This window comes from Bombus vosnesenskii, unplaced genomic scaffold, assembly GCF_011952255.1.
Source record: "Bombus vosnesenskii isolate JDL3184/JDL3185 unplaced genomic scaffold, Bvos_JDL3184-5_v1.1 scf7180000013340, whole genome shotgun sequence".
Taxonomy (NCBI): Eukaryota; Metazoa; Arthropoda; class Insecta; order Hymenoptera; family Apidae; genus Bombus; species Bombus vosnesenskii.
The window spans coordinates 1,231,467-1,255,346 of record NW_022882977.1 but is presented as its reverse complement, the minus strand read 5'-3'; the positions used below and the strand labels follow the sequence as shown (position 1 = coordinate 1,255,346).

The 23,880-nt window shown below is 38.6% G+C and overlaps 4 protein-coding genes across 16 annotated transcripts; 2 read left to right on the top strand and 2 right to left on the bottom strand.

The window, feature by feature from the left end:
* Positions 1-453: 453 nt before the first annotated feature.
* Positions 454-10,610, bottom strand: LOC117236121 (SCY1-like protein 2). 6 transcript variants are annotated; one of them, XM_033498806.1, is made up of 17 exons: positions 6,479-6,631; positions 6,244-6,378; positions 5,928-6,149; positions 5,683-5,803; positions 5,513-5,599; positions 5,276-5,421; positions 5,002-5,132; positions 4,785-4,899; positions 4,497-4,642; positions 4,260-4,413; positions 3,913-4,153; positions 3,422-3,590; positions 3,091-3,272; positions 2,937-2,993; positions 2,606-2,844; positions 2,043-2,329; positions 454-1,350 (listed from the first exon to the last, which is right to left on the bottom strand). In XM_033498806.1, exons 1-16 carry the CDS (start codon positions 6,629-6,631, stop codon positions 2,063-2,065), a joined length of 2,565 nt encoding a protein of 854 aa, XP_033354697.1. In that variant the 3' UTR covers positions 454-1,350; positions 2,043-2,062. The 6 variants fall into 6 exon arrangements, with proteins under 6 accessions (XP_033354697.1, XP_033354702.1, XP_033354700.1 ...); XM_033498811.1 differs by having other exon boundaries at positions 2,183-2,329; XM_033498809.1 differs by lacking the exon at positions 454-1,350 and adding an exon at positions 10,510-10,610 and having other exon boundaries at positions 2,063-2,329; positions 6,479-6,760.
* Positions 10,611-11,013: 403 nt separating this feature from the next.
* Positions 11,014-14,482, top strand: LOC117236120 (DDB1- and CUL4-associated factor 11). The gene is made up of 10 exons (XM_033498805.1): positions 11,014-11,393; positions 11,857-11,965; positions 12,064-12,310; positions 12,417-12,563; positions 12,657-12,838; positions 12,927-13,019; positions 13,123-13,369; positions 13,446-13,601; positions 13,701-13,807; positions 13,944-14,482. Exons 1-10 carry the CDS (start codon positions 11,314-11,316, stop codon positions 14,106-14,108), a joined length of 1,533 nt encoding a protein of 510 aa, XP_033354696.1. The 5' UTR covers positions 11,014-11,313; the 3' UTR covers positions 14,109-14,482.
* Positions 14,483-16,885: 2,403 nt separating this feature from the next.
* LOC117236114 lies at positions 16,886-20,955 on the top strand. Its single transcript, XM_033498794.1, has 8 exons — positions 16,886-16,993; positions 17,936-18,048; positions 19,110-19,307; positions 19,535-19,642; positions 19,776-19,992; positions 20,159-20,399; positions 20,483-20,679; positions 20,781-20,955. Exons 2-8 carry the CDS (start codon positions 17,944-17,946, stop codon positions 20,897-20,899), a joined length of 1,185 nt encoding a protein of 394 aa, XP_033354685.1. The 5' UTR covers positions 16,886-16,993; positions 17,936-17,943; the 3' UTR covers positions 20,900-20,955.
* A 384-nt stretch (positions 20,956-21,339) lies between these two features.
* LOC117236115 (putative E3 ubiquitin-protein ligase UBR7) lies at positions 21,340-23,855 on the bottom strand. 8 transcript variants are annotated; one of them, XM_033498800.1, is made up of 8 exons: positions 23,780-23,855; positions 23,046-23,255; positions 22,778-22,966; positions 22,546-22,695; positions 22,374-22,485; positions 22,077-22,258; positions 21,835-21,994; positions 21,340-21,748 (listed from the first exon to the last, which is right to left on the bottom strand). In XM_033498800.1, exons 2-8 carry the CDS (start codon positions 23,184-23,186, stop codon positions 21,597-21,599), a joined length of 1,086 nt encoding a protein of 361 aa, XP_033354691.1. In that variant the 5' UTR covers positions 23,187-23,255; positions 23,780-23,855; the 3' UTR covers positions 21,340-21,596. The 8 variants fall into 8 exon arrangements, with proteins under 8 accessions (XP_033354691.1, XP_033354687.1, XP_033354692.1 ...); XM_033498796.1 differs by lacking the exon at positions 23,780-23,855 and adding an exon at positions 23,533-23,642; XM_033498801.1 differs by lacking the exon at positions 23,780-23,855 and adding an exon at positions 23,594-23,608.
* Positions 23,856-23,880: the final 25 nt, after the last annotated feature.

Below are 23,880 nucleotides of genomic sequence, written 5' to 3'. Positions count from 1 at the left end.
AGTACTCTTACGTTTAACTCTTACGTTAACGTTAACATATTTGTCGTCTCCGTCTTTCCATTCTCTTACATTTTCACGATTCTACGCATATCGTCTCGTACACAACACACGCACACACCTGCATACGTTCCAAAATATACTATAACAATATACGTTTTATCGAGAATTCAACAAACAAACTTCCAACGCGATTGAGGAGAGGAAATGTCGCCAAAGTGGAGATATTTAAGCTATCACGCGTACAACTGTGCAAGTTTGATATGTATACATGTGCATCGAAATACACCTAGTTGCAACATCTGATATTTTTCCACGACACTTTTACACAAATTACATTTTTCAACTCTCAATCGCTTGTATCGGATTCCAACACACAATTTATATCCTATACAACGTGTTCGTATTTTTCATCGACGATTGTTACGTTCTTTGCGTACGTTTTTCCTCCGTCAGAAGCGAACGCAAATAACGATAAGTTTGCTTACTAGTAATAAGAGAATAAATAAAGTTATTTTCCTCGAAACGATGTACAACGAGATAACCTGTTATTATTTTTCAGATAGTGAAAGCAGCCAGATTTCCGTTTTCGGCGTTACGTTTGCAAGAAAAGAGGTGGAATTTAGAGAAAAAGCGGATGCACAATATGAAGAAATTGATAGCATTATCTATAATTGACTTGGAATAGTCGAGATGACTCACGCATCGCGTTACGTAATTAAATTTGATTGTACTTGCAGGAACATGCATGGAAAAATGCTTTTCTCTTTTGGAGCGCCTTTTAAAACGCATTTACTCTCGCCACTTGGTCGCGTTACTTTCAACTGCATCGACTCTACGTGCAACCACAGGCCACGTACTAAACACATTCGTTCGTGTTTCTTTAGAATGTCTTAAACGATTACACAGACAAATTGACAACTATGTTTTACTTGTTATGGGATTAGGCCACTTTAGAAGGTCTCGAATAAATCGATATTTTCTGCAAGAAATCAAAGTCCTTACTCGTGCTACTACGTTTCTACGGATGACCGATACATTTTAGGTCCAAGTATATCCATCTCAAGAGTAAAAGTTATTCGACGTACGTCCGATACGACTAGGTACATACATAGGATAATGTAGCAAGATCGATCAACCAAAAGCCGTTTCTTCAACTCCAACGAGATCCCTATCAAATTATTCTTATTTGCTGCTATTTACCTTGACTGCGTCGCGTCGTGTCGCGCGGACGGTAACCACCAGTAACTAGTAATTAGTAACTAGTAACCAATTGTTCGTTATGACAGTGGGTACGCGGTATCCTACGAAGGTCACGGTTCAAGCGTCGAATTGTTTGTTGAAGAATTGGTACTGTAACGAGACAAAAGACAAGTGTATAATTACTGATGTTTGTCGTGCCATCGAAAAATGATACAATATGTTACTTTGTTTCGTCGATTTCCGAAAAATCATCCACGATATATACATGATATATGCACGCGATACAAGTAGCTGCGAAGCATTGGTGCTTGTACATACATATATACGTAAATCGAAGGAAATCGGAAGATCGTGAACAATAAAAGATTCGATAGATTATGAGTAGTAGATCAGAGCAGGCAATCAGAGAGAGGTAGGAAGGATTAAAGCTGGACGAGCGAGCGAGCGAGCGAGCGAACTAGTGAAAAATTGAATGAAAGAAAAAGAGACAGAGAAAAAGAGAGAGAGAATATGGGAGAAAAGTAGGATAAGCAGGAATTGTCCGTTTGCTGTAAAAAAAAGATATGTATATGTTTTTGCTTGACAAACTATCCAAATTGCAAAATGCGCCACTACGTGAATATACGTGAATACCGTGAACGATATTCACTTTACGTCGTAATCACAGAGATGGTGTTCCTTTTTCTTTCTTTTTTTCTCTACTTTTCGTTTCTCTTTTGAAAGAAAAGAAGACACAGCGTGACGAGAACGATGGACATTATCGATCTACGAGTCGCATATTACTAAAGAAAAGAAAAGAGAGCATCGGCGACGTCTTCGGATAAGCTAGTGAATATTCTTACGCTGCAGCTGTAACGAAGGGTCAGTGGAAAGGCTGTCCCGGTAGCTGGAGTAATGGAGAAAGTGTTGGTGGTTGTGGTTGTGGTGGTGGTGGTGGTGGTAGTCCATTGAGGTTGAGGCAGATGGGGGGTTGTTGTCTTACCATGCTGGAGCCAACCTGCTGTAGAAGTCCGGTCCCTTGCTGAGAAGACGTCGAAGAAACGGACGGACGCCTCGAACCTCGTATACTGTTCATGCTTGAACTAACCAAGTATGGTACACTGCTACTGGTAATCGGCATTCCTCCACCCTATCGAGAGAATCACATCTTTAATACTCCCTTACTGCAACTCTCCTTTCTTTCTCTCTTTTCCCCCTTTTTTCTCTTTCTTTCTTTCTTTCTTTTTCTTTCTCTGCCCCGTTGCTTCTCTACGAAAGCTAGTTCTTACTTTTTACTATAAACGGTCAATTTGTTTGCTGGTTTATTACGTTTTATATATTTCTTCTTATCCTTTCCTAGTTGAAACAACGAACCGAAAGAAAAAAGGATAACAGGGTAAACGATAGGATGGCAAAGGTACGATACCAAGGGAGGCGATAAATTTATATTAGATCCTCGTCGATCTTGAGGGCCGGTACTCGAATGGCGCCGGATTGGTAATCCATCGCCGGGTGTAACACCTGGAGAACTTTCGCAAGACGGTGCTACTCGGATTTTCGGTGTCATCAGAGTGTTGTCCGATAACCGTCTGCTCGTAAAGGTATTCGCCACTTTCAAGAAATTACTGTTGTCGTTGTTCGAGGACGAGAACCATCTGAACATGGCTGATTCGAACAATGTTGAAATTATTAAAGAACAACGTTCGTGTATAAAAGTAGTAGAAAGTACCATTACGCGTACGTGAAAAATCACTTACTTATCATCGAGTTCTTTCTCGCCATGTTTTCCGCCGAAACCGTCGACGACATCGAATCTACAAAATAGCGGGATTTATTATAAAATCAGGCGACTTGCGATTCCACCTATACACGCATTTCCAACGTTATTTGCTTCTTTCGTGCCATTCTTACTTGTGCTATTTTTCCGAGCCATGTCTTCGGCCGAAGAAGTTTTACGTTGCTCGATCCGTAAGTTTGGTATGTTGAAAGGCGCGACGTACATATTATCCGTACTATGTTGATGCCGTAAACTTCGATATCGTTCCGGGCTCGACAATGACAGATTGTCCAGGGTTAACTGATTCCTTTGATTTCTGTTCGGAAGGACAAAAAAGCAAAGGAAACGACGAAACAAAAACGAAAGAACAAACGAAAAAATGTGTAACAGCGATTATCGATGCTTTGTAGAAATTTCGCAAGTTATACGTAAAATCTATATTATCTGTAACAAACGTTTCATCACCTTTCGATGTGATTCAGCATATCTTGTAACACCTTGAGAAGTAATTCAAATTGTTCGAGAGTCAGTGCCGGGTTGATAGTATGAGGTAGCAAAGAAGGCATCGCTCGAGTCGCCATCCAGCTGACAGAAAGTCCGTACTTTTTGTCGGTTAACATCAATCTGTAAATCTCTGTCGGAGTTGAATCGTAACCTTGGTCTCAGTATCGAATATGCATCAAGCAACAACAACAACGAGGACGATCGTGGGAATGCAAGTGCATCGTATACGCATACAACCCCGTTTAAAAGTTTCAGAATAGTCGTTGTCTTTATTACGTTACATATTCATCTATGTGGCTGTGGATCAACGCTGATTCGGTTACACGTTATCTATATATACATAGGTACAAAGCATGGACGCGATTTTTATTCGAAACAAATACAACCACTATCCCAAGAGCTTCAATCGGGGAAGAAGGATGCAAACGTACTTATGTACCGTGTGTACTTACGTACAACCCGAACGATTATCTCCGGTTCTTGAAGCTTTACACTGAACAACAACGGTAAGATGCAATCGATGATTTTCTGCTTCTCTAACCGATTTAAAATGCAAGGGATCACGTTCATTAGTACTCGGGAATCTATTAAATTTTTTTCAAACGCCTGAAGGAGTTTCGGCAGTACGATATTTCGAACGGACTCGTCGTCTATATAGTCGGTCACGTTCGATACAGCTACGAATGCTGCGGTCTACGAACCATTTAATACGCATTACTTCTTTCACCTCTTCTTTTTTCCATTTCTGTTTCTTCTATTCGCGTTCTTTCTTATTTGACATACACTTGTGTACACATACCTGTACTTGAGTAGTTGAGTTCTCGAAAGATGTGTATAACATTGGAAGTACTTCACCTTCTATATATTCTCGAGACGTTTTCATTAATATCAAATGCAAATTTTCCAACAGCGTTACCGTACCCTGAATCGATTTCCGATTCGAAAAAAGCGACCTACGCGACGATTCCATTCGCCAATTAATAACAAATAAACTCGCGAATGAAACAAGACAGAGATATTTTTCTATAATATTTACCGTAACGATGGAAATACAATTTGATCGTACTCTTCTTGTGTACTATTTTGTACGATGTAAAGTACCGGTTGTAGTACAGCCGATTGCACTTCTTGACTTTCCAACTCAGTTTGCAAATACGTCCAGATATGTTGATACCAAAGTTTCTGTTGATTCAAATATATTGTTTTCATATGGTGTTTCATGTCGCGTAGTTAACATTTATTACACCACGTTACGTTATATCGTTAGACTATATTGTATCGCGTTATACGTGAATCTATTTTATATGTATACTGTACGAATTACCCTTGGTATATAAGGCAATATTCCTTTCAAAGTAGTCGTATAAAAATGCTCTTTCTGTAATACGTCTTTCATTTTGCTAACGTCGAGAAATTGAAGCGCGTATACCGGTGGATCTCTGCAAAATGAAAGCGAAGTGGAAGATGATTTCGCGTAGAATAATTAGAATATAAATACAAAGGAGGTGGAATGTTCGTTCGAGAGAAACGTATTTACGTACTGAAAATATTTGATCATGGATAAAACTTGAATGGTCGGCCTCTTTTCTGGATCTACGTGTAACAGTCGGGAAACGGCTTCTCGTAGCGGAAGAGGAACTAGAGGTAGTATAACCTCAACTTGTTCTTTCAGCTGTGGCAATGGAAAAGGAAACGACGAACAAGGAAATAAATGGTTAAATATATTAGAAAAGAATTAGAGACACGTGCAATGATAGCTAAGAGATAACACGAGATAATACGAGAACACTGTACTACGTAGAAACAGTTGCTTACGTTTTCCAGCTGTTTCAGGTACTCGGAACAACTATGATTCCCTTGAATCAACGGGCGTCCTTGGTTGAAAATTGCACATATCGTCATACCAAAGCTATACATATCGCTGTAGAAGCCTCCCACTTTCTTTTGTTGCACTTCCGGAGCTGTAGCGTGTAAACGCGTTACGAACGCAAAGAAAAAGAAAAAAGAAAAAAAGTAAATGGAAAAAAGATCGGGATATTTTTACATTCTTACCTATGTAATCGAGATTCGGCTGCGTCATTTTCGGCATGCGGTTAGTCCAAGGTTGCAATGGTATCATCGGTACTTCGTTAACTTTTTCTACGACAAGAAAAAGCGAACGAATCGCGAAAGATCGTGTCTGGAAAACTGCACGTCAAACGAGATCGTGCGATCAGACTCACCGATAAATTCCAGCCCTGACAATTTCCAAGTACCCCTTTTGGTTATTATAATACTGGCAGGACAAACGTTCCTATGAAGAACTTTGCAGGTTCCGTGAAGAAAAAGCAGAGCCTCCGTGATCTGAATGAAAGAAAAAAAAGAGAGAGAAAAAGAGGAGAAAAAGAAAACTATTATTATTATTATTATTATTATAGGGTATATGACATGAGCATAAATTAGATTGAGCCCCAGTCGGTTTCCTCACCTGCAACAACCCATACTTGATTTCGATGTCGAGCAACTCGTATTCTTTCGCGTACGTTGCACGATGACCAGCGACCGAGGAAGTTTGTTTCGTTACGTTACTCGTCGACTGACCAACGTTATTCGCTTGTTGCTCCTGATAGGCTAAAACGTTGGCAAGACTAGCCAACACTGGTTCCGACGCGAATGCCAAACTATCCGCGCATTCCTCCACCTTGAACGCCTAAACGGATAGATATTAATGAGCGACGATGATTTTTCGTGCATTTGTGAAAAAAAATGTGTATCCGATAAAAACAGAGGCAGAGATCTCTTACTTGCAGTATCTTTGGATGAGAGAATCGTTCCATTTGTCGTGCTCCATTCCGTAAAATTTCCGTCACGGTCTCCTTTCGTTTCGGTTTGTGCAGCTTATCGACCGATCTTTTGTCAAAGAAAAATATCGACACTTCCTAAAACGAAAGAGAAGAAGCAAGTAAACGGGCAACAACGAGGGGAAAAGAGTGAAGGAGGGGGAGAAGATGGACGCTGGTCGTTGAAAAATTGTATTACCTTTCGATCGGTTTTCGTGTATCCGTCGTATATGCGCCAAGCGTTTTCGGGGCCCGCGGTAGCCGATTGTTTGCCGACTTCGTATAAATTTTGAAGGGGATTCGGGAGTATAACGCTCGGTGTCGAGCCACTGCTTTTCGACTTGGCAAACATAACGACTTTCGTGTTAATCCTCAATGTTCATCGAATCACTTTGTTTAATCGCTTCGCTCCGGCCAAATTTCTCAACTTTCGATTATCCTCTTCCAGTCACTTGCTTCTCCCACGGATACACCTGCTGGACTATCAAGCACAAACGTATTCTTAGATCGATACATTTTTACTCGCTATCGCGAGTCAATATCGACGACAACGACAACGATGACAATAATGGCGGCGATTTAATCGATTATTTTGCGCGTGCAACGATCGATATACATCAATCGGTATACCAAGAGCAACATTTTTACTAATCTGCCCATTCACAGTCTTTTTCTTTCTCTCGTGAATTCGTCTCGCGGCTCCTCTCGTTTCTCCTTACGCAACTCCTTATCGATTTACCACCTCGTACCTTCGTAGGCAATCCTCTATACATATTGCACAATCAACGAGTATAACTCGAGAGATAAATCGAATTGGATCGCATCAGTCGGATTCATTACGTTTCGAATGGTCGCGCAATCAGGAATAAACATAATCCGAACAGGCTAACGGACACATTCGAATTAGGCACAGCTGTCAAGAGAGGAGGAATCGACTTTCTACCAGCATATTCATTTATTCTCATCAGTTCGTTCTATTTTCTATTTCTTGCTTCGATAAATATAATTGGTAATATGTCGCTATTGCTGTTTACCATTTGCCGTGTATATTAATAATAAATGGAAAATAAAAACAAATTCGAGGACTCGGTGATTTTTCCTGAATTTTAATTCGATATTTAAACAGTTTCGAAAAAATTCGCAGCAAGTTTAAAGATCGACTAACAACCATACACACACATATATTATCGATTCGTCAAAGACAAGACAGAGACAAAGTTTGTTTCGGTCATGGACGGTAAGAGAAAGCAAGATGCTGTCACGCAAAATTCATCACATTAGCACCGAGTAAAGAATTGCAAATAATTGGAATCGATTTCAGGATCAGGATGGGAAGAGAATAACGCGTTTCACGTACGAGTATGTCGTTTTTCTCGAATAACGGATAATGGAACGGAACGAAGCGAAACGTTGAGATTCGTTTGAGCGCGAAATGATTGAAAATCTATGATTTGATCTGTGATTGAAAATCTATGATTGTGCCGGTTTCGAACGACAATACCGAACAGATGGTCGGAAAAGTGGTTGTCAAATGTCAAAAGGGGCAGCTTGAACGTTCGTCGACAGCCAACAATGGTAGTTAATTAAGGTAGCGGGTTAGTCGGCGATTCCATCTAGACCATTCGAGCGACTGTGGTCAACTGAAACACGATTCCTCTGGCACAAGTTCGCGGGGAAACTCGCGATCGATTAGAGTGTAATTCGCCTATTGTTCGGCCAATTATTCAAAAATAGCGGTAATACGTCGTATCGTTAATTAAATAACACCGTGTTAATAGAATCGTCGGTTAGCTTCAATAAAACAGCAAATCTTGGAACAGCGAGAACAAAATCGGACAAAGTAGAAAGAAAAAAAAATCGAACAAGATGGTAAGGAGATGAGAGGGGGAGTGAGACTTTGGGGGAAAAAGAAGGAGAGAGAGAGAGAAAATAAGAGGAAAAGAAACAGCGCGAAAATGATTGGTGAAAAACGGGGAAAAAGAGCACAAGGCAGCTGAAGGTTTGGAATGGCTCACCTGTTGCCGACGACAACGGGAATCGTGTACCGCGTATAGAAGCACTATAAGCATGAAGAAACTGAAAGAAGGGTAATGCGCGATGCGCGGTGGCTCGGAGCACGCGCGCGCCGCGCGAACCTCGCGCGAGCAATCCAAAGGAACAGTCGGCCACGATTGACGCGTGACTGCATCACCACCGACACAGATATAATTTTCGACACTGCTACCGATAATCGGATCCTTCGCTTTTCTCTAAACTATCTTTCCTGCGTATCGCTTCCGATATTGCACATCTCGACAACCGTCCCACTAAGATTATTCTCTTTTATCCAAATTTCTCTATTTCTTCCTCTCTTCGTCTTATTCATTTTGTTTTGATTCTGTTTCTTTGTTTTCTTTTCGTCGTGACCGCCGTCCACGTAGTAGTCGTCGTTTCTTCTTCTAACTGTTGCTGCTGTTGATCTTGTCCTTGTCCCTAATTCTAGCCCTGTTCTCGTCTTCGTCTTCGCTCCCATCTTTGTTTTCGTCTTCTATTTTTGCCAGTAGCAATAACGATGTAAGGTGATATTCGCGCGATAGCCGATAACGTTGATACCGTGTTCGTTTTCAATCTCTTTCTTCTTCTTGTTCTCATCGTCTTCTTCATCGTTATTGTTGTCATCGTCGTTGTCGTTGTCGTTGTCGTCATCGTCGTCGTCGTCATCGTCGTCATCGTCGTTGCCGTTGTCGTCATCGTCGACGTCGTCGTTGTCTTCGTTGTCGTCGTCCTTGTCGTCATCGTCGTCGCGACGTGCGAATTAACGTTGTCGACATTCGATAGGAGAACGAGAAAGTCGCAAGAAAATAATAAAAAGACGCATGCGCGCACTCCGATCCCGGCTGAGCTATGGCTTTGCCCACGACCTCGGCTTCAGCTTGGTTCCGGTTCTGGCCAGGGTGTAAGCCTCTGCCTGGAAATTATAGGTCTGGTAGCTGCAGACTGCAGGTAGCTGTGGGTCACGGGACACCGGACCGGAGACCGGGGTTAGGGGATGCGATAACTTGCTCCGAAGGTAGGGGGAATTGACTAGTCGATAGGGGTTACCATATGTCGCAACTTACGGTTTTCGGATTACGTATTAACTACAGATTACAATTTGTAAATGTGAGATGGCAAGAGATCAGAGGGCGCGACGAAAAACAGGAAACGATTAAGAAAAAGAAAAATAGTTCTAGTTCCTTCCTGTGTATTATACGTATATGTATATGCATATAATGAATACATTATAATGAATACATACGTATACGTGTATGTATATTATACATTACAGATTTTCTTATCGATCCAACCATTTAAATCTGTGTCCTATACGTGTTATTAGAAAAGAAATATATACTACATTTGCAATTTTTCGGTATACCATGTTGTTAAAGATATATATAACATCTGTTACATTTTCTTTTCATCTATGCGAAAACCGCGTCGTTTTCATCGCCTTGTTAAAATACGTACGTACAGTACATATTTGACTGAAATTTGCCTATTTTTATGTACCGAGCTTACCGTTACTCGGTCGACATTACCAATCGTTGATATCATTGATATGTATACATACATACTACGCAACTGGATCGTGGTCATACTGTAGCTTTAGTATGTAACGCCACTATCGTTTGTTCAGTGTACTTCACTCTCCTGTACTCTCTTTCGCCCGCGACACACGTTGTGTCCATTATTGGCAAAGTGTTGCGTACTGCGAGGGTAAAGCAGAATACAGGAGAATGAAGTACATTAGTTGAACAATGGTGACGCTACATACTAAAGTTACAATACATCCGCGATCACGCGTTATTTCACGCGGCATCATGGGATCTCGTATGTATAGTATATGTATGAGTGCTCGTAATCCATTCCATTAACTCTATCTAACTAGATCAAGTATAGAATAGACATGATATTATTTGGGATTTTGTGTCTCGCGTTCTGTAATACGACCAACATTGGAATCACATTCGATTCAATCTTAGGGAATATCGTGGCACACATTCTGTTATCGTTCAGGGATCTATACCGGAATCAATAATATCTCGTGTGACACGATAATAGCAAGGGGGTAATAGTTAAGTTGTTAGCTGACCCTCAAATCAAAACATGGAACATGAAGATGCATTGGATGTCAGGTCTATTCTGTATTTAGCCAATGGCTATGCACCGTGAATGTTTCGATGCGCATAGGAATCAAGTTGAATTTACCTGAACAGGAAAGTTCACTGACTTATCTTCGATCAGCGCAATTTAAACGCTTTCCGATCAGTCTCGCTCAACCTTTAAACTCAACTAGTGACAGATCTAGTAAGCGTAATAAATTTTCTGATCCTTTTCTAGTATCGTTATAATATTTATCTGTAATGTTTATCCTATCGTATTTGTTCTAAAAGCCCAATAATTCGAAATGGTTTGTTGTTCCGAAAAAATACGTTTGCAAAATTCGGAAATCACTGGAACTCGTCATAAAGTTCCTTCTTTTTATTTGACTGATGCTAGATACGTAGAATATCTGAATCGGATATAGAGTTTTTTACTTGTAGTGTTTATGAACGTGCTTGAAAATGTTCCAAATTAATTGATGCTTAATGTCGAAATTTCAACGTTCGTATAACAACGTTTAAATATGTTTCGCGCCTTCGTCCTCCTCCCCCTTTAATTTTTTAACCCTTTTCCTTTTCAGCCTCGTTCGCTCGATGAATTCGATCTACACATACTCTGCACGTACACAATACACATATATGTGTATGTGTTGTTATAGTCCGGCAATCACAATTGCAATCTATTACTTTTCGAATAACAACTTTTTCTTTTTCCATGTGTTGCAACCGTTGAAGAACAAGATATCACGATCCGTTCTCCTCTCCCCTCTTCTCTCCAAGTTCTCACGCGCTCTCTCCGTTCCTGTCATCGTCTGTTTCAACTGTCATAGTCACTGCACTAACGCCATCAACCCTCGGACGTTTTCCTTGTTTGCTTTTAGACGGTAAATAAGATTCGTTTACACGCTGCATGGGAGGCATTAGTTCACGGAATATGGATATTGAACATGATCCAGGACTTGCTGCTGTCTTGCAATATCTAATACGCAGGTTGGTTCAATGTTATCTCATAGGCGAAAGGTTTAGTATCATTGTGGATCTTTCCTATGAACGTGTGGTATACGTATGACCGTTGATAGAAAGAGACAGGAAAGGCATAGAGGTTCCACAGAAAAGAGAAGTTGAAAAAATGACAGAAGGACAGAGAGAGAGAGAATGAACAAACGAGAGCAGGAGGAATTCTAACCTCTTCCTCTAATTTGTTATTATTATAGATCCGCGCCACGATAATTCGCTTTTGTAAAAGCGAAACATTCGTTTTCCGTGAGGAAATCCTACCCCTTTTTATCGTATCTCTCTCTGTTTTCTCAAGATAATCGAATATTTTCATCTGTCTTGTCTCTTTGGATAACCTAACCTCCTCGTTCACCGTCCCTTTAGTCTTTTCTCGAGCAAGCAGTTCAGCTCCCAACAATCGAGATTATTAACGGATTTCCGTTCTGGAATGTTGCAGCGGTCAATTACATATCATATCTTCGGATCATGATGACTCGGATGAGGAATACGCCGCAAATTCACAACCTCCAAGAATTACGTCTTTGCCAAATACATCCAGGCTAGATGTTCGTTATTTAGAAATATGCGGCTCACCAGCCGTTACTTTCAGTTGTTGTTTCAGATTCTATGTTCTTCTCGTTGTCGTTTTCTTTTTTGTTTTTAGAAAAGTGAAATAAGTCTTGCTACAAAGCAAGCATGCGGATTTATAGATAATATTGATAAGCGTAACCTCTCTGTCACATCGATGATTCAAAGAAGAGCTCTAGGTCCTAGTTTTAGTACAGGTGAACGGTGCAGAATAAGTAGCAATTTTTTACCAAATAAGATGCATCAGGTTGCTAAATATAATACCAAAGCATTTTGTGGTTCTTACTCCAAAGATGGAAGATTTTTCTTAACTGCCAGTCAAGGCAAGTTACATACATTGAAATTGTCTTTCTATTCGGAGCAAATCCTCTCTCCATAAATTGTTTTGATTTTTCACATTATCGAATCTAACGTTCTATGTTTTAACAGACAAATTTTTACGTCTTTACCGAACACACGATGGAGATTTTGTACAATTCAAAACCATTCCCGCACGTGACGTAGGTTGGAGTATCCTAGACACAGCGTTCAGTCCCGATGGGAATTATATCGTTTATTCCAGTTGGTCGGAATGTTGTAAGTATTATAAGTATATAGTATGCTGTTGAAACAATACAAATGGGTTAAGTTTTTCTTATCATTCCTTGTCTCTTACTTTCCTTATTCCAGTATATCTCTGTCCGGTTTATGGAGATTCGAGTGCCCAAGAATCCTTATCACTGTGTCCAGAGGATCGACGATTTTGTGTATTTTCGCTTGTATTTTCTAGCGATGGCCGAGAGATTTTAGGTGGAGCAAACGATGGTTATCTTTACGTTTATGACAGAGAGTGTCATCAACGGGCTTTCAGAGTATGTGTCTGTATATCATTATCACAAGTTAATGTTCCACCATCTATCCCTTACAGATTTTTCTTTTTTCTTTTCCCTGCTTTTCTAGATCGAAGGTCATGACAACGATGTAAATACGGTTGCTTTTGCGGACAATACATCTCAAATCCTATACAGCGCTGGTGATGATGGCCTCTGCAAGGTGTTTATCACCATTTTATGAAAGGAATTATACATATATACGACACACATTGTAATATAATGTATCCCATACATTATGATAAATTTTCTTTTTGATTTGTTAGGTTTGGGACAGAAGAACTTTAAACGAAACTGATCCACATCCGGTTGGAGTATTAGCTGGCCATATGGATGGGATAACGTATATTGATCCACGTGGTGATGGCCGTTATTTGATTACCAATAGTAAAGATCAAACAATCAAATTGTGGGATGTACGTGCGTTTTCCGATCACAACGGAGAACAAAATACGCGTAAAGCTGTTGCAAATCAAAACTGGGATTATCGATGGCAACGAGTACCAAAACGACGTTAGTAAAGAATAACTACTGATTATCGCGCAGTATGTCGCAGTATTATGCAAAGATTTTTACGTTTCCGTTACAGTGCATAGAGCGAGAAATATGTTGGAAGGTGATACCAGCATTATGACCTATCGTGGTCACTCCGTTCTTCAAACTTTAATACGTTGTCATTTTTCACCTTCGTCTATTACCGGTCAAAGGTATATTTACACCGGATGCGCAGCAGGTCGAGTAATACGTAAGTTTGCACTGTGTTTGTATCGGAATTCGAACGATCACGCGAATTTTGCGTTGCGATAAATTTTAAAGTTCATAAACGATTTTTAATTCTTTTCAGTTTACGATGTTTTGACGGGTAGGATAGTTAGTAGTTTAGTAGGACACAAAGGATGTGTGCGTGATGTTAGTTGGCATCCATTTCATCAGGAAATTGTTTCAACATCTGTATGTATTATATATTATACATATTTCAGTTTTATATGTAGATATTATTATGTACATCTAAATATAAATATTAGTAAGCAGTGAGATGTATAAATGAGAATGAAGAGTACGATCGAAAGAAAACATTCTGTTTCAGTGGGATGGTGCAATTGTTAGTTGGCGATATGCTGGGAAGACAGCACTAGATAATTCCGATTCGGAAGAGGAAACTGACGCAGAATCACCTCCGCGTACTTTAAGACGAAGTCAACGAATAGCTGCTCAACGAGCAGCTAAACACAGCAGAGCAGTAGCGTGTTGAGTATCATAAATGTCAACTGGGAAATTAAATGTTCTCGGGAATTCAGTCTTTTCGTTCCTACGAGAAAAAAGTTAATAATGCCTAGTGTTTGCGGCAGAGCAATTTTGTATCGGTGACTATTGTTACTCGCCGAAATTCAAGAGACTAACTGTTTCTACAAGACTGAGTTTTCACTGAATATACGCACCATTTCAGAATCAATGCTGCCATTCTGATATCGGAATAATAGTGCGTCATACCTAAACGCATATTTGTAAGACAAAAGACGCGGGCACGACAGCACCGGCTATGTAACTCATTCTCGTAGAACCGTATTTCTTTTTATCCGATATTTAACGATTGCTTTCTTTTATATTAAATCCAAGTGGAGGAAATTTTTAGGCGTTATTATTTTCTACCGCAAAGTGGGTAATACACTAGACAGACGAACACACACACATATGTATATATGTCTCTCTGTATGTATATATGAATGTATGTATGCATGCATACATGTATGTGTGTATGTATGTATGTATGTACGCATGTACGTATGTATGTATGTATATGTATGTACGTACGTATGTATGTATACATGTATGTATGTATGTATGTATGTATGTATGTATGTATACTATTGCTTAAAAGTGATGTTTGAACTCGGGTCAGGAAAGTGTCTTTGTTACGAAGCGAAGGTTTTTCTCCATCTCTTTGTTTCTCCTTCTCCAATAATTCCCCTTCTCTACCTCCCAGCATCCCTTCTGCCGATAACCAGCTGTTTAATTTACCATCTCTTTGTGTCTGGTTCTTCTATTTTAGAAATTTCAGAGGAGAAATGTCTTTGATTCGTATCGCATTATAACAGTGGACTAATTATAAGTTTCTGTTTTAATCTTTGTCTGTGGGGAGTAAGTTATTGTTATAAAAATACAAACAACATTTGCTTTTCCTGTTAAGAAGAAGAAAGTTATTACTTTTCCTCCATGTAATTCCTTGTACGAATAAAATTATGTATAATTTTGTGAATGACGAGAAAATGAGTACGACAACAAACGGAAGTGAAGAATATGCAAGGAGAAAGAAATGGGGAGGATTTGTAAACGGATATAGCTTGTTTTCAAAGTGACCAAATGTGGAAAAGATGTTGTTGTGTACATTTTTCGATGTACGTATTTTACTAGGTATGTTTAAATGTCGCGCACGATTTTCCAAAAATGTACAGATATACATAAATATATAGAAACATTATACAGACACTCCACATAAATCCATCTACACACGCTCACACGCACACACACATTTACACACCTATACACTCGCGCGTGTATATATTTAGATATACATACATTATGTTATATTAAAACATGTATACTAATAAATTACTAGAAAATAACCTCTAATTTGCATTCTTCATGGGACAGTATCTTCTTATGTGAAACAGGGTAATAAGCCTCCAATGCCAATAAGAGAAAAACAAAGAAATATGTACTCGTTATTTTATTCACTGCTAATTACTGATCGCTCGTGCTGTACGAATTTGATTCATTGTTCTATCGAATACGTAATTTACGGTTTAAGTATGACGATAATTATGTGGAATATCACGAATTTTGCGAGTTTTAATTAGGAAAGATAATCGAATAAATTTAATAAAACGGTCGAGGTCGCACTTGTTACTTTTTTGTTTAGGTTTTGCGTGTGTGTAATAAACGATATAGATTTAATAAAAGAGAAGGAAATCGCCAGTGATGAGATTTTAGAGGAAACCGTAAAACAGCTTCGAGCTCTGGTTCTCGTCCATCTATAGACATGAAATATAGCCGTATTTGGAAGCCAGAATAGCGGCTGACTGTCAGCTGCAATGCTTATGAGATTCTTTTGCAACTATGCCTTACTGAATAATTATATTGGATTGTGTTTTACGATTAGATTTTATGTCACAGATATCCATACTATATCATGTTTTCCCTTTTCCCCCTCATTCTTCTTCTCATCGTCCTCTCGCGAGAACCAGATCGCTTTCTTTCGTTTCTCAATTCCTCTTGCAATCTGTCTGTCCTACTTCTCTTTCCTTTTTTTTTTTTCGTGAAATGTCGCCGTGGTAAGGGATTTTCTGCTTCTGATAAGAGATCTCGATTCGTCTAATCCAACGTACGTCTACGTGAATCTAATAAGCATCGTTGCTCAAATGCGATAGCATACTAAATTGCAGGCATTAATGGCATAGCATATCTTGATAACAGCTATATACAGTAACTATATTATATTATATCTAATTATATTATAATTTATTTGTTATCCACTAGAATAAAAAATTCCCTGTTTCTTATTCTCCCCTCCTTGCTATTTTCTACTTTTATGAAATCTGAAAAACAGGAAGAGAGAGAATCTTGCTGTGGATTAATTCGAATTGAAATGAGAATCGAAAGTAATCGGAGGTATACGCGTTGGAGTATGCTATTAAATGAAAAAAAAAACAGATAATCGAAAACAGAGACTCTTTTTCTCATATCGCAATCGGTACCATTGTCGTGCACAATAAAGAGGCGTACTTTACTTCCGTTCGATATCATCGCGTGGTGAAAAGATCGGATGGAAAAGACAAGATGAAAAGTAATAGCATTAACGATCGCCGGTGGCTGTGGCAACGTGGTAGTATAACGCACAATGTATTCTTTAAACTTCGAAGAATTCTTTCCCCCTGGAGGTAACTCAACTATCCATACCGTACGACTCCGCTAATCGATGTAAGCCGATAAAAGGTAGATTAGACTTGGAGTCTTCGTAGCGGAGCGAAGCCGATCGCGAATCGTCAGTCGTGCGCGACGATCATCACCGTCAAAACGACGACGCGACCTCCGCCGTTTCGGTATATTTCACTTGCGTCTCTGCGAGATTTCTCGAGGGTAAGTCTAGAAGTAAGAAGCAAAGTGACAATACGAGAAAGAAGAGTAATTGTATGTACATAATACGGGTGCAGAGTAAACTGAACGAACACTATTAAGAAGTAGGTGTAATCGAGTGACAAGTAGTAAGTGTCCGATTGCTTTTCTTTCTCATCGATTTTCTATCATCTTGCATTCTCGAAATCGTCGAATTTTTCATTTTACGATCGCTGACTCTACGTTTTTTTTGTGCATTTACCTCGTTCGGATACCCTGTTCTATTCTTTATCGTGTTTCGTGTATCGTGTGCCAGTCGACAAAAGAAAAGAAAGAGGGAGAAATTGCAACGATAGAGCAAACGAGAATCGTGACCACCACGCGAAGGAAAATGAATTATTCGTGTTCGATATAGCATGCAGCACGGTATACATACTTTGGTTGGTTACATGTCCGATAATCAAACGAGGACGCATTATACGTTCGAAAAGATAGATATTCGCGCGTTAAAGAACAAATTAGCAAATATTGGCATAAAAGTAAGAAGAGGGTAAGAGTGTAAGAGAGTAAGAGAGAAAGAGTGAGAGGAGAGTGGGCTGGAGAAAATCGAAGGAACGCGAGTTTTCGAACAAAGTCGATTGAAAAATCCGTAGTCGTAAGTGAAACGCGAGAGAAACAAGGGTGCAGTTATTTACCCTTTGTGGTCCTACGCCGACGATTCTGACTCGTTATCATTAGCTGTATAAATAAACATACTGATAGATATATAAATATGTTATTATAACGTATACTGAAACTCGACGAGTCGACGACGGTGAGCGAGGAAATTAGCGCAAACCGATTGGAAAGGAAATAGGAAAATATTGCGAATGGCAATGGGTTAAAAGAGATAACGCGACCTTGCGAATATGTAACGAAATAGCGTTGAAATTTTAGTCGTGACGTTGCAACCATTTCGTTGTCCAGAAACGACAATGCCCGATCAAGAGATAACCAGCAAGACAAAGGACATCGGAAGGAGGCAAGCGATTCCTATCATTTACACCAGAGGAACTCATTACGACGTCGGCTTTGATATCGTAAGAATTCATTCTTTTTTTTCTATCGTTGTTATATTGTATTAGATCGTATCTGGTCGCCACACGTGTAACGTATTCGTAGAATTTATATCTTTACGAGAATATAGTACAAGAGGAAATAAAAAAAAACTGCTCAAGAAACGGAATTATTAGTTACATAAGACGAATGCCGCAACATTCGATTATATTCAAAAAAGCAGACGGAAAATCACTGATTATAAGTAAATATCGTTGACTTGGGTTATTAATCGGTTCTGATTCTGCATAAAATATCGAAGTACGTATATACGTGTTTATTTAACAAATACCCAACGTATCGTACTAATTTCCTTCCGTAAGTTTTATGAATCGAAGATAACGCTAATACGGTTGCTATTATATTAATTAGAATTACAGCGACCGTATAGAAAGTGTAGAACGCGAATCTATTTAGTCGTTGGTCGTTAATTATGTCTCATTTCAGAGACTCGTTTAACGATACAGGTTTTCCCCTTTTATCTTTTACTCGGTATTTGCATGATCGGGTATATGTTTGATCATACTATGAAAAGTACTGTTTATTGTATTTACATTCCATTGTTTTATTCTTTTGTTCTTACGCGCATCCAAATAGACCGCACACGGTCTTAAATCATTCTCACACCTGTGTCTCCAGCCTATTGAATATGTTACGTAACAATGGTTACGCAATATTATTGCAACCAGTGGCGTTTACTCTTTTAAGAAAATAATATATGTGCAGATTTTAGAGTAGCGCGTTTTCGCATTGCGTCGCGTCATGTACCAAACGCGAAAAACGCCATATTCTCAAGTTCTCTTTTTAATAACCGCTGTCACCGTCTCGAACGCTGCGTTCGATTTGGTAAAATAATGTATGCCGCGAGGTGGGTGGGCCGAGGGTGTGAGTGGTGAAAGACTGGACAGCGAAGGAGGAAAAGGAATCTCTAAATGCTAAACCGGTTGAAATCAGTTTATTATAGACTACGACGAATGATACGATTTCGCTCAATCTGAAAATTGGTATCATCAGGCATTCGCAATGAAAACTTCTTTTTACACAGGGTCGTACGTTTTCCGATCTAATTCAAAAGTTCGTCGACGCGTATCGGCCACTCAATGAAACCTATTTGCCACTTTATGAAACGGAAGCGGGTAGAAAAATTTACGAGGAGACTCTTGCCTGCGTCGAACAGCAATTTCCCGGATATGTTAAGGAAATTCAAGGAACGGCCGACGGTGCGAACGTTCCCTTTCACAAGGTAAGCTTATATATTATGCATTTCGATCCTTTGACAATCTTAGCGCATTTTTAGCCAACATGTGTAAACACGTGCGCGCGCACCTCCTTCCCTCGCGAATATACATCGTGCGCATATTTTCTTTCTACTCTCGTTTAAACCAATAAATACCTCCTCTGAGATATCTTTTCCCTTGGAAAATCCTTCTTCAATCCAGTAAAAATGTTGAACGATTTCTTCCTTTCCAGTTGTTTCTCATGCATTTAGATGATATCGTGCCAAATGTGGCAAATGAAGGACAAGGAAATGCGTTACCGGTTGGTTGTTCGACTATCATGTGCAATCAGCCCGGACAGGTAAGCCGTACGACGAGCCAAACTCAGAAAAATAGTTGTTTCTGCTCCGGTTCTGACTCTAATAGTCATTTCTAGACAAACGTAATAGTAACTATCTTACATGTTCTTTTGTCACGTTGATTCCGAAAAACAGGAAATTTTGGGACATAACGAGGATGCACTTAGCGAAACGTTAAATCATTGGTATTTAGTTTCGGCGCATGTAATCGAACCAGGATGCAAGCAAGAAAATTTTACGTCTTTGAGTTACGCCGGTTTTTTACCAGGATACACGATGGGTTATAATCAGTATGGTCTCGTTTATACCATCAATACGCTTAGTGCTGCTACCTTGAGATCTGGTAAAACACGTGAGTACATTAACTCGCTGTATCGCGTTTTCTTTCAGTTTCTCTTCTCGATTATATCGGATACAAACGTACATTTTAAATATACCTACTGTACCATTTTTCTTCAATTTACTTTCAATTCTCTCTCTCTCTGTCTTTCGTACGTAAATGGGATAACAACATACAGCCAGATACTTCCTAACCCGGGCATTGTTAACTGCGGAGAATTACGTGCAAGCTCAACAAATTTTAAGAAACGAAGGTTTCGGCGCGGCAGAAGGGTTCTCGGTAAATATGACCTTCCTAATGCAAGAAGGAGATAGAATGTTTCATAATGCCGAGGTCGGTCCTTGCGAGATCAATGGCACGCAATCGCAATTAAGCATTTTGACCGTTAGTCCTGGAGAGAATACGGTTCACTGTAACAAGTATATTTTACAATATTTTTAACAATGACTTTTCTTCTCTTGTCTGGCGTCTCGAATCTTTCCTTGTCTCTTTCCTTTTTTAGGTATCTCCGACTGAAAATACCCGAAGTCGACGGTCTCATCGTTGATAGCAGCATCAAAAGAATGGCTGCTATTTGCAACCATCCTCCAGCAAAGTGTCGCCAAGATGTTATAAATATTCTAAGCGACCAAACGGATGACGATTATAGAGTTTATCAAGAAAAAGATAAAAACGACCCTGTAAAAACTATAGCAACTGGTAGGTTTTCTAATTAATCATTTTTATCGTTCTTTCTTTTTGTCTAATTTGGCTATCATTATCATTGACAAACTATCGATCAAGTAATCATACAAATATAGGTATCTTCGACTGCATTGAAAGAACCTGGTCTATTTATACGAATAAACCAAATTCTACGGAACCAATTTTGGTAATACCGCTGCGATTAAACGGCGAACCGACTGTTCCTGATATGTAATTTGCTGCTCAAATCGACGTTGCGATGTAATTCGTCTCCAATGTAATCTATTTTTTCTTAGCAAAAAAGAAAACACAGAACACAAAATCATCCATTCAGTCCTTTCTTTCTTTTCATTTTACATCGCATTTATTTATGTTTATTATTCTAATCCACCACATAAACAGTTTCTTTTAACCAATTATAATATTTTTATTCCACTATCCAATTTCAATAATAACCGTATTGCGTTTGTACTTTGCACCATGTTTGGTGTTTGCCGACGCAGCTCGCACTTCATACAGATATTGGAGCTTCACAAACTGTTTCTTTTTACTTGCTGATGTAAACGCTGCGTTATATACATAGGAAAACATTTCGTTAAATAGCGTTAAAAAAAAGTTGATATTTTCCAAAAATAACAAGATACTCTTCTTACTTTTCATTATTTCCTTTCGTCCTTTTCATTCTCTTCTCCTTCACTTTCCCTTTCTTTTTTAATATCGAAAAAACAGTTATAATTTATTAGAACACTGCTACATTTACAACTTGAAAATTGTACCAGATGCGAGATAGTTTAATATCACGCGACTAAGCTTTGTAAATGAACGAAATATATAAAAGTAAAACATTGCTTGCAGTAATATATAAATACATTGATTTTTTGTTTTTGTTTTGTTAGAAACGACAAATTTTTATAGTATTCGAGTAATGGATTTCAACGACAATACGTAGGTATCACTACTTTTGGTCGCTTCTTCGATTCCATTTCCGAGAAAAATTCCTTTATATCTTCTTCTCGCACGACTTTCTTGTTTTCAGCAAATTTTTGCAAATATTGTTTTAATCGTTCCTTCATATTATTGTATTCTGTCAACATATGTATACAAGTGAACGTGAATATAAAATAAACAAAATTATAGAACGACTCGAATAAATCTTTAATTCGTAATTACCTTCGATAGCAGTCAATTGTTCGACACGACCTAAAGAGGCAAGAGCTTTCATACCCTTCTCGTATCGTGATTCTCGACTATTTATTTTACCAGCTTCCTCGTACGCGTGTACACTGTCTGTTGGATCAAGGAGGAACGCGATATGTTTCTCTCGGTAGAGCTACGATCGTAAAGATTATTTTAATTTACGAATATAGAAAATCGAGGATTTATTTCATGCTGCATGAAAAAAAATCTCTTACCTCTTTGCATGTTTCACAAGTACATAGAGCAGCTCTCCATCCTTCTGTCCAAAAACAACTTCCCCGTAATACTATTCGTTTTGCAGAATTGTTTCTTGGCATTCTACAAATTTTTGATTCACTTTCAACGTTAATCAATTCCTCTTCTTTATCACCGAAAGAGGCTTCTGTTGTTGTCAAAGCTACAATCATGTATATGCAAAACTGTATTTTTTAAATAAAAATATACTACAATCATCGCCATATATATATATATATATAACAATCGCTAAGACATTAAAAAATTTTCCAGTATACCTGTGTATTTGTTGGCATAATTCCACAGGAAGTCATTCTTTTTCATACAGCCAGCACAAATCATTTCATCATATGCACCATCCGCTGGCATTTCCTTTTCACATTCTAAATGCTAGATGTCATTAATTGCAATTAGTCCAATAATATTTCAACTGGTATGAGGGCATATTACCTTCGAATGATACCAGTCTTCGCAGATTATACATTGTAACATTTCGTCATTAACAGTATCATCTGGATCTGGATATGGTCTCTGACAAATGCAATAAAGGCCATCAAAGTTGTGATTATATTGGTTTTCAGAATTTAGTGAATCCTTTGACTATAAGTAGAACAAAACATGAAACAAGAGGAGGAAGAAGTACAGAACACAAAATGTAACAATAGCAGAGAAATCAACATACAGGATCCAGGTTACATTTTTTTCCTCCAAACTTTGAATTACCACAGTCACATCTAAAATGTCTTTTAGTATATAATTCGATAAGTTCATGACCTTCGTGACAATGAAAACTGCAAGCAAGGCAAACTGCTGCACGTACTGATTTCTGACAACAGGTTTTACATGCGTAAAGAGCTTGCCGTGTATAACCCTGAAAAATCAGATGATTCGTTTGTAATTAAATATTACTTGTTTACTAGAGAAGGTTAGCGATTGTGTAAAAGTGAAACCTTGCTGTAAGTGCAATTTTTGTCATCAGATGCACCAAGAACCGCATACGCGTCCTCTTCTAACTGATTCTCTTCTCGAAGTACATCTAACATTGTAACAGAATTTTCTTCTTCGATAATTTCCTCGATATTTTCAGACATTTTGTTTCGTTTGTGTCCAATTAATTTAAGCCGAATTAATTTAAGTCTTCTTAATCACGTATTGAAAATCTGGAATCAAGGTTATTACCTTTATTACCCTTTCTTCTCTCTACGTTTCCCTCTTTGAATACGATGCTTGTCAACTGAACGCTATCGATAATCGTTTATTTACATGATTGCATGCATAATCTCTAGAACGAAATGAATTTAAAAACACAACAACTACATTGGGATATGAACGAATTGTATGTCGTAACTGTGTTGCGTTGTTTCGCGCGGCTTCTTTACGCTACTATTACGGTTGGTAAATTAATCGCAATCACTACCGCGACGATAGCGCTCTTACCTTTACGGATCGTACATTTTATCCATATAGATTATATGTACATACCTAGATAGATACTTACATATAGGGTTATTCTAACCATGGAAACTGAATACATACTACTCGAAACCATACAGCTATACGGTTGTACGCAGTATGACTAACGTCTACCTTCTCTATATATACACATACATGCGTAATGTATAATCCATAACAAATCACTAGTAAAAAGTTAGGAAATATTGTACAAAATATCCCTTTATTGTACCTTTTTAACATTTCGAAATCATCTTTACCGTTTCTTTTTATTTTGATACTGAAATTTCGTCATCCGATTTAATTTTCTATAAGTTTACGCGCCAACAATTA